General features: G+C 41.3%; 1 protein-coding gene across 1 annotated transcript in view; it reads left to right on the top strand.

Moving 5' to 3' along the window:
• Positions 1–15,080, top strand: part of ephx4 (epoxide hydrolase 4) — a 78,640-nt gene that overhangs the window by 28,780 nt on the left and 34,780 nt on the right. The window contains exon 3 of the mRNA XM_063064661.1: positions 7,916–8,073. Coding sequence (XP_062920731.1) covers positions 7,916–8,073 — 158 coding nt within the window. The remainder of the gene's footprint in view (positions 1–7,915; positions 8,074–15,080) is intronic.

Below are 15,080 nucleotides of genomic sequence, written 5' to 3'. Positions count from 1 at the left end.
CTACAGATCAAATCATTACTCAGTGCATTGGGCTGGAATAAGGTAAAACAATACCAATGCGGAATAAAATGTAAAATCTACAGAAGGAGTGCAGTGCAAGTTCATAATGAGAAGGTTGTTTCCACTGTGGACTACTCCACTGTTGGCTCCTGATACTTTTGTGATCCATAGCTTCTTTGGAAGTTAAGAATGAGGCATAAAACTTCTTGCTTATGGCCATTTTATTTCAAAGGTTTCAAAAGTTTTAAAGGTACATTTAATGTCAGAGAAATGTATACAATATACATCCTGAAATACTTTTTCTTCATAACCATGCACGAAGACAAAGGAGTGCCCCCAAAGAATGTATGACAGTTAAATGTTAGAACCCCAAAGTCCTCCCCAGCTTCACTCTCTCCCGCACATAAGCAGCAGCAAGTAGCGATCCCCCCCTCCCCCCACCAGCAAAAAAAAGTATCGGCACCCACCACCAAGCAGTCAACATGAGCAAAGCAACGGCAAAGACACAGACTTGCAGTACTCCAAAGACTATTTGTTCACCACACCACAGGCTCTCTCTCTCCCTAATAAGGGAGAAAGAGCTGTCTCCATTTCACAGTAAGAGGGGAGACATAACAAAACACTCGCTGGTTTACGATGTTAAAGGTCCATTGTGTCACTTTTTCCGGGCTCTGTGCCCTAAGATTTCAGGTTTCTAGGCACACAGCCTTAGATCTTCCATCTGCCATGACGCACCGGTCTTCTGGTCGGACACCGACCTCTGATTCCCCCCTCCCCCAATCTCCAGAGCCACAAAATCTCAGTCCTCCGAAGGTGAGCAAGGCTCTTAGGCCAAGCCCTTGGCATGCCAAACAACGGCCATTCGTGAAACCCTAAGTACGGGTCCCATTCCCACAAAGAACTTTAGTCAGCGTGTAACTCCAGGTCAGAGTTTCCAAAAGAATCCTGAAAGGGAAAAATAGAGATATTAAAGATGGAAATGGAGCTGTTTCGGAAGATGCAAGCAAAGGACTCGCTCTTAGGCGCCATTACCCTCCTAAGCTCCTCCTCCTCCTTTAATTTACAAGAGCAAACAGGAACAAGAAGAAGAAAAGTCAAGAGTACAAAGAAAAGACCAAACTAAAAAGTACTCGTGTTCATCTCATACCAGACAAAAGATAACCGCAAATTCCAGTGAGAACAATCAACCTATAACATGGCCAGATTCAAGTGGCGTGGCATCTGCCACAGAAAACCAAGAAATTTCTAGAAAAGTACAGAAGCAATTGTACCGTAATTACGGAAGAATTACATGTATATAGGAGATTATATAAAAATACAAGCAAGTATAGGGAAGTTAAACTAGAGGTAAAATTAACAATTCTACACCCCAATCCAACATCATAATCCACCATCCAGAAAGCTGTTGAAGGATAAAACTGGCCCAATCCTTGATATTTGTACAAATCGTAATATTGTGCCTATACTTTATTTAAATTGAAAATCCTTTACTTAAAGTAGCTTTTAACCCAGTGGCACTTTCTATCCACTATCCAAGAAATTTGAGAGTGTTTAGTATTCTGACCTTATTGAGAATCTAACCTTTTCCTGAAATTGATTATGAAGTGATCATTGTACAGCGATGTCAATACCCCATTCATATAGAACTGTGAACCTGGGTCAGTTTCACTGGCTCTCACTTTTATCAATTATGTTGAGAATTAGGCCAGGCTTTGCTGGTGTCATCCCCTTTAGTCTGTGATGAAGCCTGCTGGATGAAAAGCACATGGTGAATGCACACAGATTGATTCAGATTCAGATTTATTTATCACACGTACATCAAAGCTGTACACATGTAACTTTGTGAACATGTTGTGTAGGCCTTGGAATATGTGGTGATACTTGCAGGCTGCCCCCAGCACATCCCTGAGTATGTTGGCTGTTAATGCAAGAAACTGTATGTTTCGATGTATATGTGACAAATAAAGCTGAAATCGAATAAAGTAAAATAAAGCTGAAATTGTGGGTGTATGAAGGATTTCTCTACTATGATGAGCCCTGATGTAAACCCCAGCACTAACCCTAACACAAAAGGAGTATAATTCTTCAAAGCTATTGATAATCATGAACAATAGAGTGGGGCTTACTTTATTCCCTCAAGAATGACCATTGTAGTGAAATTGGCCTTTCCAATTTGTTTCGTAAGATGGGGCAGTATGGTATCGTAGCCGTTAGTGTAACCCTGTCACAAACCAGTTAGACCAGTTCAATTCCACCGCTGTCTGTAAGGAGTTTGTACATTCCCCACCATGACCGCGTGGGTTTTCTGCAGGTCCTCCCACAGTGCGAAGACGTGTGGTTTAATAAGTTAATTGGACACGTGAGTAGTTGGGCGGTATGGGCTTGTTGGGCTGCAAGGGCCTGTCACTATGTTGTATCTCTAAATAATAAATACTAGTCGGGCATTGATGCTGCTCAGCAACATCTACTTTATAGGTTGCAGCATCTTTCCCATTACAAGTTGTCCATTGATCTGCACTTTCCGTCTAGCTCAATGGTCAAGTGAGCCAAACAAAAGGTTTAGCAGCTGGAAAGAATCTAAGTTCTCAGGAACACCTGATTATTGTTATCAAGACCTGCAGTTTGCTATTGCAAACATCTGCACTGGCCTAGAAGTGAAATAACAAAATTCTATCTGGCAGTTTATAGCCAAGATCTCTTAGGCTTGAATTTCAATGGACTAGAGGAGAAGAATTTATGTCTTATCAGAACCTTCCTCTGTAGTATTAAATAAATATGGCCCACAGCAAAACAGACAAAATGCTGGAGGAACTCAGCAGGTCAGGCAACATCTATAAAGAGGAATAAACAGTCGCCAGTTTGGACCGAGAACTTTCATCAAGACCAGAAAGGAAGGCGGTAGAAACCAAAATGAGAAGGTGAGGGAGGGGAAGGAGCACAAGCCAAAAGGTGATAGGTGTAACAAGGTGAGGGGGAAGGTAGGTGGTGGGGGTGAGAAATAAAGATAGGTAGAAGAAGAAGGAATCCGATGGGAGTGGAGAGTAGACCATGGAAGAAAGGAAATGAGGAAGGGCACCAGAGGGAGGAGATAGGCAGGTGATGAGAAGAAAAGAAGTGACGGGGAGCTGGAATGGGGAAAGAAAAAATGAGAGAAGAGGGAAGGGGAGAAGTTACCAGAAGTTAACGAAATCAATGTTCATGCCATCAGGTTGGAGGCCACCCAGACGAAAGGTGAGGTGTTGCTCCTCAAACCTGAGAGTGGCTTCATCGTGGAGTAGAAGAGGCCATAGGCTCACTCATCAGAATTAGAAGTTCAGTTGAAGTGGGTGACCTCCAGGAGATCCAGCCGAGCTGAGAGACATGTGCCAGTGATTGTTCTGAAAACACGAAGATTGCTGTATCTCTGTGCTCCTTATCAGCTGAACACTTTAGTTAGACAAAACTGTGGCCGTCTCTTGCCCTGCCTATTAAAGCATTTTCCAAGCAATTTAATTAGCTGACTGCTCTTTCTTGCATGCACAGTTCACCATTAGCTGTTGAAGTTACATTCCAAGAACAGACATATTGGAAAATCTCTTGCTCATTGTGTGTTTAAATAAAATTTCTCTATTCTTGCCAGTTTTCAGGTGAATTAGTCTTATGAGGCAGCTGTCTTTATTACTCCGCCTGTCCCCTGATATACTACTACCTGGGACACAAGACTCTGATAGTGAGTCAATCTATATTTAACAAGAAGATGGCCTTCATATCCGGATAGAGTGCAATGACCTTTGCAATATATTTACAAAGGGTTGTCCTACATAAAATACTGTAATACAAGGGCATTCTATATTTAAAGTCAAGTGACCTATATATGACATCCTGTAGCACTCAGATGTACCACAATCATAGTCAATAAGAATAAGCTAACTTGTATCATGTGCATGTAAAATTGAGCATAAAAATTAAGATTTACTCACAGTAATATAACAGTAACTAAGTGGTCTCTTTCCTGTTTCAATGCAACACACACAAAATGCTGGAGGAACTCAGCAGGCCAGGCAGCATCTAATGAAAAGAGTTAACAGTCGACGTTTCGGGACATGGACTCAAGATTTAGAGGAGTAGATTTAGGATGCAGATGAGGAGGAACTGCTTTTCCCAGAGAGTGGTGAATCTGTGGACTTCTCTGCCCAATGAAGCAGTGGAGGCTACCTCAGTAAATATATTTAAGACAAGGTTGGATAGAATTTTGCATAGTAGGGGAATTAAAGGTTATGGGGAAAAGGCAGGCAGGTGGAGACGAGTCCATGGCCAGATCAGCCATGATCTTATTGAACAGTGGAGCAGGCTCGACAGACCAGATAGCCTACTCCTGCTCCTACTTCTTATGTTCTTATGAGACCCTTTATCAGGACTGGAAAGGAAGGGGAGAAGTCAGAATAAGAAAGTGTGGGTAAGGGACAAAGAAATACAAGGTGGTAGGTGATAGGTGAAACCGGGGGAAGTGGAGGGGGTGAAGTAAAGAGCTGCGAAGTTGATTGGTGAAAGAGATAAAGGGCTGAAGAAGGGAGAATCTGATTGGAGAGGACAGAAAAACACGGTAGAAAGGGAAGGGGGGAGGAGCCCCAGAGGGAGGTGACGAGCAAGTAAGATGTGAAGGTGTGAGAGGGAAGCAAGAATGGGAGATGATGAAGAGAAAGGGAGCAATTACCAGAAGTTCAAGAAATCGATGTTCATGCCGTCAGGTTGGAGGCTACCCAGACGGAATATAAGGTATTGCTCCTCCAACCTGAGTGTGGCCTCCTCGTGGCAGTAGAGGAGGCCATGGACTGACATGGCTGAATGGGAATGGGAAGTAGAATTGAAATGAGTGGCCAACTGTATCAATGCCTTAGCTATAATTATTTGTAAGTTTGAGATTAAAGTTCATTTAAAGGAACATTGATGTTAATTACAGGGTGACGTGCTGGTGTAGCAGTTAGCGTAACACTGTTACAGATCCAGGGACCCAGGATCAATTCGTGGCTCTGTAAGGAGTTCGTACATTCTCCCCATGACCATATACATTTGCTCCAGAAGTTCCAGTTTCCTCTCACATTGGGCCGAAAGGGCCCGATACCGTTCAGTATCTCTGAATAACTTGAAATAAAATTAAACATTCCTGGTTCCCAAGACTGTGCACATTAGAATTTCAGTTCAATTTATTATGTTGCTGATTATATTCACTTGAATAGAGTTGACCTTTCCAGAATACCACTTGTAACAATTGTTAGCAATTTTTGAAGTTGAATTACCTAACAAAAATGTTTGTATATTCTGCAATTAATTAAACTTTCCAATCCAAAATAAGCTATTGAATATGGAAAATTACACGTAACTTATATGTAAATTGAAACACTGAAATAAAGTATTTGACCCAACCAGTCAGATTGAGTTTATGACATTCGAAAATGCTGGAAGTGCTCGGCAGGCCAGGCAGTGCGTGAATGGGAAAAGGAACCAAGTTAATATTTCAGGTCAGAGACCCTTTGAGGGGCTTGCTTCAACTTTAAATGTTAGCTTTGTTTCACTTTCCACAGATGCTGCCTGACCTGCTGAGTGTTTCCAGCTTTTTCTGGATTTATTTCACCTTTCCAGCATCTGAAGTTTTTTTCTTTGATTTTCAGTCAGATTATATCCTATAAACCAAAATTTAAATATCTTTGAAAATCGAGCCTTTTTATCCTCTTTTATTTAGGCCACATCTAAAGTTGATGTGGTGTCTCTAGTTAAAATAATTTCTCTTTGAGTCATTGGCTCTGGCCAGTCCAGTCCCACAGTCTCACCACAATCATTAGACGGTCCTGACCCTCAGATGGTTTCAAACTTCCGATGTCTTGAAACCATAATCCTCTGATATGCAAGGACCTCAACTGTCCAGTGTCTCAATCAGAAGATTCTTTATTAGTTAATCTGACCAATCCTGGTTGAGTTTTCAAATGCCATCACTAATCCAACCAATGCCCATGACTCAACCTTGTTTCTAGGTTACACATTTTTCTTTACAAACATCACAGGGAAAAGTTTGCAATGGATGGACCTCAGATGTTAAAGGAATTTTTGGAACTGTGGGATTGATCATTGTAGTGCACCACAGTTACTAATGAGAATAGGTCTGAAGTTAAACAGCAGCTATACCCAGTGTTTCAATTGATTTGAAGCTGGGGGGGGGGTGGAATTGATATTAATTATTGTATAATTCAGTAAATTTGAAACTAAAGTTAGTTTTAAATAATTTCACATCCACAAAATGTTGGTAATATCACTTTGAAAGGCAGGCTACACCGAGTGAGGGTAGCTGGTGGACCTCATACATCAGTGACATAGGGGAATACCTGTCTTAGCATGCAAAACCATCTCTGGTGGACTGTGCAGGTGAGATCAACAGTGAGATCCAGTAGCCAGGAAGGTGGTTCTGCAACATTTCATGGAGGTGAAGGGCAGGACAAGGCACAGAAGAAGTGATGATCATCCACTGCAACCAAGGAAGACCACAGTTGTAACGACTACGCACACCACTGGACCCAGACTTCTGAGGTAGAGAGAGTAGAACTAACTGCCCAGCGCAATGGCTTGCCAATTTAAAAACTCTCCCACACCAAGTTTCTTAGTGTTGCACAACAGAACAACTGGACTGTTACCATTGGATACGACAGCAGACATCCCACCCGACAAAAACTCAAATGGTAACACCACCATTTCAGGGAGGTAGCAGCCCCTTCCCCCACAACCCCATATCCCCCCCACCCCCGGTTGACCTCCAAGGATGTATGTAATACTTTGTTTAGTGATTTTGTCTAATCTGTAAACCAAGTTGGGTATATGCAGAAAATGTGACATTAAAATATGTACTTATATTATACTATCATGTTTATTCTATTACAACTTTTAGCAAGTCTACAGGGAGTTTGGCATCATCACGTAGGATATCAATAGAGTAGCTCCTTAGCAGCCAGCCAGCTAGTTTAAATAACGTTAGCTATGCTAATGATCGAATGACACCTGTTAAACTCACCTCAACATGTTTTACATTTTAACCCACCATGGGCAATAGAAAAGTCACTGTTGCAAACAGTGCAGTGAGCAACACTGTCATTATTTTTGAGGTCGACTGTAAAGCCCACCAACAGAGAAAACTGATAGGTAGGTCTACTTAGCATGAAGAGAGACCAATCAGGATGCTTGCTCTCCCTCTCCCTCTCAAAAAAATCGATTTGCGGGATATTGTATATAATTTCCGGGCATCAGGGAGCCACTATCAATATGCGGGAGACTCCCGGAACTTCCGGGAGAGGTGGGATGTCTGCGACAGAAAACCAATCAATCAGTAAGTTCTAAAATTAAATGACTGTTACTCTTGATGATTGTATCATTCTAAAGGATTCCTCATGAACATAAACACAAAATGCTGAAGAAACTCAGTAGGTCACACAGCATCTACGGAGGGGAATAAAAAGTCAATGTTTTGGGCCGAGACCCTTCATCAGGATCTGAATGTGTGTGCTGTTCTGGGTTTCCGGTATCTGCAGAATATCTTGTGCTCATGTCCTCCTGAGTGTACCCCTACAGGTTTCAAATTGTTCGGAAGCCATAAGAGAACGAAATGGCAAAACAAATACTGCAAGCATAACAAAGAGGAGCTGAATCTCTGGACCTGTCAGGTGGTTAGAATTCAGCTACTTCTGAACACCAGGCTGTATTAATGGACCTCCAAAATACAGATTACTTATTTAAAAATACAGCTGTTTCCCCTTGGGTACATGAGAAAGTCTAGGGTTTGTACAGGAAAAGAAAATTGTCATATGTTTAAAATTTTAGGTGGATTAAAGGTCTGAAAATGTATCAGCATGTCTCAACTCGAGTAACCCTATAAGAATGTTACTCTCCAATTCAGGTTCTCCTGGCGCTATCAGCTTCAAGAGTTTAAGTGCGAATTCCGAGTCATCGCAGTTGATTTACGGGGATACGGGGAATCTGACGCACCCATCGGTCGTGAAAATTACCAACTGGATTGTTTGATCACCGACATTAAGGAGATTGTGGATTCCCTGGGTGAGTTGTTCAACAGGCTGTCTGATCTGCTTTCCCTGGGGCGTACAATTTTGTGCTGAATCACCAGAAGGTTTAGTATTTTCTCCCCTCATTTCCTTCTTTCTGCTAAATTCTTATTCTTTCTTTTGCTCACTCTCTCTCCTCTCTCTCTCTCTCTCTCTCTTTTTCTCCCTCTCTCCTCCCTCTCTCTCTCTTTCTCTCTCTATTTTCAGTAAAATGCAGACACAGTGCCAGTGGTTACCACTTTACACTTTGGCATTGATCTGTAGTGATTTTTTTTAGTGTATTGAAGACTGAAGAACTGGGGTCTAAACTACGGATCTATGAAACTTCAAATTGTTTCACAGTTAGAATGAAATGGGTGCAGGCAAAGTTTCATTTTCCGCTTTAAGTAGATAAATGTTCACAATTATGTTAAAATAAAGAGCAAATTTCTAATCATGCTTCAGGCGGAAAGCTTCTTCCAAGCAATTAGAATTATATTGTTCTGTATTCTCTAAAAAGGGACCAAATTTTCAAAGTTCATTAATTGAGTTAACCCCAATCAAGTAGTTTTATGCAATTCTAGTTCAATGGCAGTAGTGAGGAAACTGCGCTCCCACAATTACAATGTTTTAGAACACTGCTTCCATCAGCATCATATGGGGAATACATCTGATATAGACCATGGAAGTCGAAAAATGTCCTTTGCAGACTGGGTGACTGATTAAGGAAAAGTTTTGCTGAAGTGTTCAGTCTAAACACTACCTGGTGTCACAGGTGGACAGGGTGGTGAAGAAGACTTTTGTTATACTGGCCTTCACAAGTTAGGGTATTGAGTATAAATGTTGGAAGTTCATGGCGTAGTTTTACAAGAAAACGGTGAGGTCACATGAGGAGTATTGTGTTCAGTTTTGGTCGTTCAACTATAGAAAAGATGCTATAGGACTGGAAAGAGTGTAGAAAAGATTTACAAGGATGTTGCCAGGACTTGAGGAGCTGTATTACAGGAAGAGGTTGGACAGGTGAGTGCTTTGTTCCTCAGAGTGAAGAAGACTGAGAGGTGATCTGGTGGAAGTGCAGTATATAAAATCATGAAAGGTATAGACTGGGTGAACACATTCAGTCTTATTCCCAGGGTTCGTGAATCAACAACTAGAGGGCATAGATTTAAGGTGAGAGGGTAAAGAATTAATTAGAACTTGAGGGTAACTTTTTTTACATAAAGGGTGCTGTGTACGTGGAATGAGCTGCCAGAAGAAGTTTCAGGCAGGTACTTTAACAAGTTTTTAAAAAACAGATCCAAGGATTGGAAAGGTTTAGAGGGATATGGGTCAAACTCTGACAATCGAGCTTGGATGGGGCATCTTAGTTGTCATGGACAACTTGGGCCAAAGGACCTATTTCAGTGCTGTATCTCTACTAATCAATAATCGGGGGACTGTCTCGCATATTATTTTAATATAATAGTATTTTAATTTTTAAACTGAATATCAGGTGGAAAAATTCACAACTTCAATATTTTCCTTGGGTGACTATTCCAAAGAATACAAGGTTCATGCGCGTTATTTTCTGTGCCTCGTATGTCATTTTCCTAATCTTTCAGTGAGGTAATAATTGCTTTAATTGTTGCAGTAAATTCATATAACCATATAACAATTACAGCACGGAAACAGGCCATCTCGGCCCTTCTAGTCCGTGCCGAATGCTTACGCTCACCTAGTCCCACCGACCTGCACTCAGCCCATAACCCACTGTCCAGTTTTACTTTAAATGACAATATTGAACCTGCCTCGACCACTTCTACTGGAAGCTCGTTCCACACAGCTACCACTCTCTGAGTAAAGAAGTTCCCCTTGTGTTACCCTTAAACTTTTGCCCCCTAACTCTCAACTCATGTCTTCTTGTTTGAATCTCCCCCACTCTCAATGGAAAAAGCCTATCCACGTCAACTCTATCTATCCCCCTCATAATTTTAGATACCTCTATCAAGTCCCCCCTCAACCTTCTACGTTCCAAAGGATAAAGACCCAACTTGTTCAACCTTTCTCTGTAACTTAGGTGCTGAAACCCAGGTAACATTCCAGTAAATCTTCTCTGTACTCTCTCTATTTTGTTGACATCTTTCCTATAATTCGGTGACCAGAACTGTACACAATACTCCAAATTTGGCTTTACCAATGCCTTGTACAATATTAATATTTCATCCCAACTCCTATACTCAATGCTCTGATTTATAAAGGCCAGCATACCAAAAGCTTTCTTCACCACCCTATCCACATGAGATTCCACCTTCAGGGAACTATGCACCATTATTCCTAGATCCCTCTGTTCTTCAATGCCCTACCATTTACCATGTATGTCCTGTTTTGATTAGTCCTACCAAACTGTAGCAGCTCACACTTACCAGCATTAAACTCCATTTGCCATCTTTCAGCCCACTCTTCTAACCGGCCTAAATCTCTCTGCAAGCTTTGAAACCCTACTTCATTATCCACAACTCCACCTATCTTAGTATCATCTGCATACTTACTAATCCAATTTACCACCCCATCATCCAGATCATTAATGTCAGATCCCTGAGGCACACCACTAGTCACTGGCCTCCAACCTGACAAACAGTTATCCACCACTACTCTCTGGCGTCTCCCATCCAGCCACTGTTGAATCCATTTTACTACTTCAATATTAATACCTAACGATTGAACCTTCCTAACTAACCTTCTGTGTGGAACCTTGTCAAGGACCTTACTGAAGTCCATATAGACAACACCCACCGCTTTACCCTCATCATCTTTCCTAGTAACCTTTTCAAAAAATTCAATAAGATTTGTCAAACATGACCTTCCACACACAAATCCATGTTGACTGTTCCTAATCAGACCCTGTTTATCCAGATAATTATATATACCATCTCTAAGAATACTTTCCATTAATTTACCCACCACTGACGTCAAACTTACAGGCCGATTATTGCTAGGTTTACTCTTAGAACCCTTCTTAAACAATGGAACAACATGAGCAATACGCCAATCCTCCAGCACCATCCCCGCTTCTAATGACATTTGAAATATTTCTGTCAGAGCCCCTGCTATTTCTATACTAACTTCCCTCAAGGTCCTAGGGAATATCCTGTCAGGACCCAGAGACTTACCCACTTTTATATTCTTTAAAAGCGCCAATACTTCCTCTTCTTTAATCATCATACTTTCCATAACTTCCCTACCTGTTTCCCTTACCTTACACAATTTAATATCCTTCTCCTTAGTGAATATCGAAGAAAAGAAATTGTTCAAAATCTCCCCCATCTCTTTTGGTTCCACACATAGCTGTCCACTCTGATTCTCTAAGGGACTAATTTTATCCCTCACTATCCTTTTGCTATTAATATAACTGTAGAAATCCTTTGGATTTATTTTCACCTTACTTGCCAAAGCAACTTCGTATCTTCTTTTAGCTTTTCTTAATTTCTTTATTAAGATTCTTTTCGCATTCTTTATATTCCTCAAGCACCTCATTTACTCCATGCTGCCTATATTTATTGTAGATATCTCTCTTTTTCCGAACCAAGTTTCCAATATCCCTTGAAAACTATGGCTCTCTCAAACTTTTAACCCTTCCTTTCAACCTAACAGGAACATAAAGATTCTGTACCCTCAAAATTTCACCTTTAAATTACCTCCATTTCTCTATTACATCCTTCCCATAAAACAATTTGTCCCAATCCACTCCTTCTAAATCCTTTCGCATCTCCTTAAAGTTAGCCTTTCTCCAGTCAAAAATCTCAACCCTGGGTCCAGACCTATCCTTCTCCATAATTATATTGAAACTAATGACATTGTGATCACTGGACCCGAAGTGCTCCCCAACACATACCTCCATCACCTGACCTATCTCATTCCCTAACAGGAGATCCAACACTGCCCCTTCTCTAGTTGCTACCTCTATGTATTGCTGCAAAAAACTATCCTGCACACATTTTACAAACTCCAAACCATCCAGCCCTTTTACAGTGTGGGCTTCCCAGTCTATGTGTGGAAAATTAAAATCTCCCACAATGACAACCTTGTGTTTACCACAAATATCTGCTATCTCCTTACAAATTTGCTCCTCCAATTTTTGCTCCCCATTAGGTGGTCTATAATACACCCCTATAAGTGTTACTATACCTTTCCCGTTCCTCAATTCCACCCAAATAGCCTCCCTAGACTAGCCCTCAAATCTATCCTGCACAGAATTTCTTGTGTTTTAACCTGTTAGATTGGCACAATTACCATTGGCACCAAAATCCCCATTAAGCAGTTGTTAATAAAACCAAATTTGAGAAAGGCCCTTATATACATATTTTTGCATATAATTTTGAATCTGCAATACGCAGACTGAATGTTCAATTTATAAAGCTGCAATTTAATTCAGTTTGAACATTTTGAATTTCTTAATCAAATTTATTAGTGTGGGGGAAGATTACTGCTTTTTTTTTAAAAAGTCTGGGCACATTGCAGCTTTTAGATCTCAATGTTAAGTCAATAATCAGGTATCATTTTTCTCAGTGTGTATCAGATATAACATACGCACACAAAATACATCAGAGAAGCCAAATGTGGATCCTAAGCTTCCTGTTGCCTGACATTTCCATCCCTGTGTTCCTCTGACTCAAGTACTCTGTGGCAATAAGGTACCAGCATGGGTGAGGAAAAGCATTTCATCTTCTGTCTGGGCACTTTGCAGCTTTCTGGTCTCAATATTAAATTATACAACTTCAGGTGGTTTTATTTCTCAGTCTATCAGTTGTCCATCTGTGATATAGCACACACAAAATTCTGGAGGAACTCAGCCAGTCAGGCAGCATCTATGGAGAGGAATAAACAGACAATGTTTCAGGCCAAGACCCTTCATCAAGATTTTCATCTGTGATATTATTTGTTTTCTGGTGGCTGGGGAGATCATGGAGGCATTGGTAATGATCTTTCAAGAATCACTAGATTCTGATATGGTTCCAGAGGACTGTAAAATTGCAAACGTCACTCCAAGAAGGCAGAAGAAAGGAAGTGATAGGCCAGTTAGTTTGACCTCAGCGGTTGGGAAGATGTTGGAGTCGATTGTTAAGGATGAGCTCTCAGGGTGCTTGGAGGCAGGTGATAAAATAGGCCAAAGTCAGCATTGTTTCCCAAAGTGAAAATCTTACCTGACAAATCCGTTGGAATCCTTTGAGGAAATAATAAGCAACATAATCACTGGATAATCAAGGAGAATTGGTGGGTGTTGCGTACCTGGATTTTCAGAAGGCCTTTGACAAGGTGTCGCACATGAGGCTACTTAGCAAGATTAGAGCCCATGGTATTACAGGAAGGATATTTGTATGGATAGAGGATTAGGTGATTGGCAGGAGGCAAAGGGTGAGAATAAAGGGAGCCTTTTAGGGTGGGATGCCGGTGACTAGTAGTGTTTCGCAGCGATCAGTGTTGAGACCACTTCTTTTTGAGTTATATGTCAATGATTTGGATGACAGAATTGATGGCTTTGTTACCAAGTTAGTGGACCATAATAATAATAATAATAAGAAGAAATATTTTATTGATCCCGAGTGGACAGGTGGAAGGGCAGGAAATGTTGAGAAAGCAGAGAGATTACAAAAGGACAGAGAGATTAGGAGAATGGGCAAAGAAGTGGCAAATGGAATTCAATGTTGGGAAGTGTATGACCATGCACTTTGGTAGAAGGAACAAAAGCATAGACTATTTTCTAAATGGGCAAAAAATACAAAAATACAAGGTACAAAAGAATAGGAGTCCTTGTGCAAGATTCCCTAAAGGTTAACTTGCATGTTGAGTCAGGGATGAGGAAGACAAATGCAATGTTAGCATTCACTTCAAGAGGACTAGAATTTAAAAGCAAGAATGTAATGCTGAGGCTTTATAAGGTACTAATGATGCCCGACTTGGAATATTGTGAGCAGTTTTGGGCCCCTTATCTAAGAAAATTGTGCTGACAGTGGATAGGGTTCAGAGGAGGTTGACGAGAATGATTCTGGGAATGAAAGGGTTAATGTATGAGGACTATTTGATGGCCCTGGGGCAGTACTTGCTGGAGTTTAGAAGGATGGGGGGGGAGGGGGAATGAAATCTCATTGAAACCTATGAAATGGTGAAAGATCCAGACAAAGTAGATGTAGGGAGGATATTTCCTACAGTGAGTGAGACTAGCACCAGCGATTCCTGGGCTGTTCGCACTGTCCCATGAGTCCGACAGAAAATATCAGGATGAAATAGCTCTTGAAAGATTGGTTATTGATTTATCGATCACTACAGCACAGAAACAGGTCCTTCGGCCTCTCTGTTATGCTGCCTAGTCCCGTCGACCCACACCTGGTCCATGGCCTTCCATACCCTTCCATAGTAATAGTCATAGTCATACTTTATTGATCCCGGGAGAAATTGGTTTTCGTTACAGTTGCACCATAAATAATTAAATAGTAATAAAACCATAAATAATTAAATAGTAATATGTAAATTATGCCAGGAAATAAGTCCAGGACCAGCCTATTGGCTCAGGGTGTCTGACCCTCCAAGGGAGGAGTTGTAAAGTTTGATGGCCACAGGCAGGAATGACCTCCTATGATGCTCTGTGTTGCATCTCAGTGGAATGAGCCTCTGGCTGAATGTACTCCTGTGCCCACCCAGTACATTATGTAGTGGATGGGAGACATTGTCCAAGATGGCGTGCAACTTGGACAGCATCCTCTTTTCAGACACCACCGTCAGAGAGTCCAGTTCCAACCCCATAACATCACTGGCCTCACGAATGAGTGTGTTGATTCTGTTGGTGTCTGCTACCCTCAGCCTGCTGCCCCAGCACACAACAGCAAACATGATCACACTGGCCACCACAGACTCATAGAACATCCTTCCCATCCATGTACCTGGCAATTGAACCCCCGTCCGCCTCTTCTGTTGGCAACTCCTTCCACACTCGCACCACCCTCTGAGTGAAGAAGTTCACCCTAAGTAAAGTTACCCCTCAAGTTCGCG

The sequence above is a fragment of the Mobula hypostoma genome, chromosome 12 (assembly GCF_963921235.1).
Source record: "Mobula hypostoma chromosome 12, sMobHyp1.1, whole genome shotgun sequence".
NCBI lineage: Eukaryota > Metazoa > Chordata > Chondrichthyes > Myliobatiformes > Myliobatidae > Mobula > Mobula hypostoma.
Note: the sequence above shows the minus strand (reverse complement) of the source record. Positions and strands in the feature narration are given on the sequence as shown.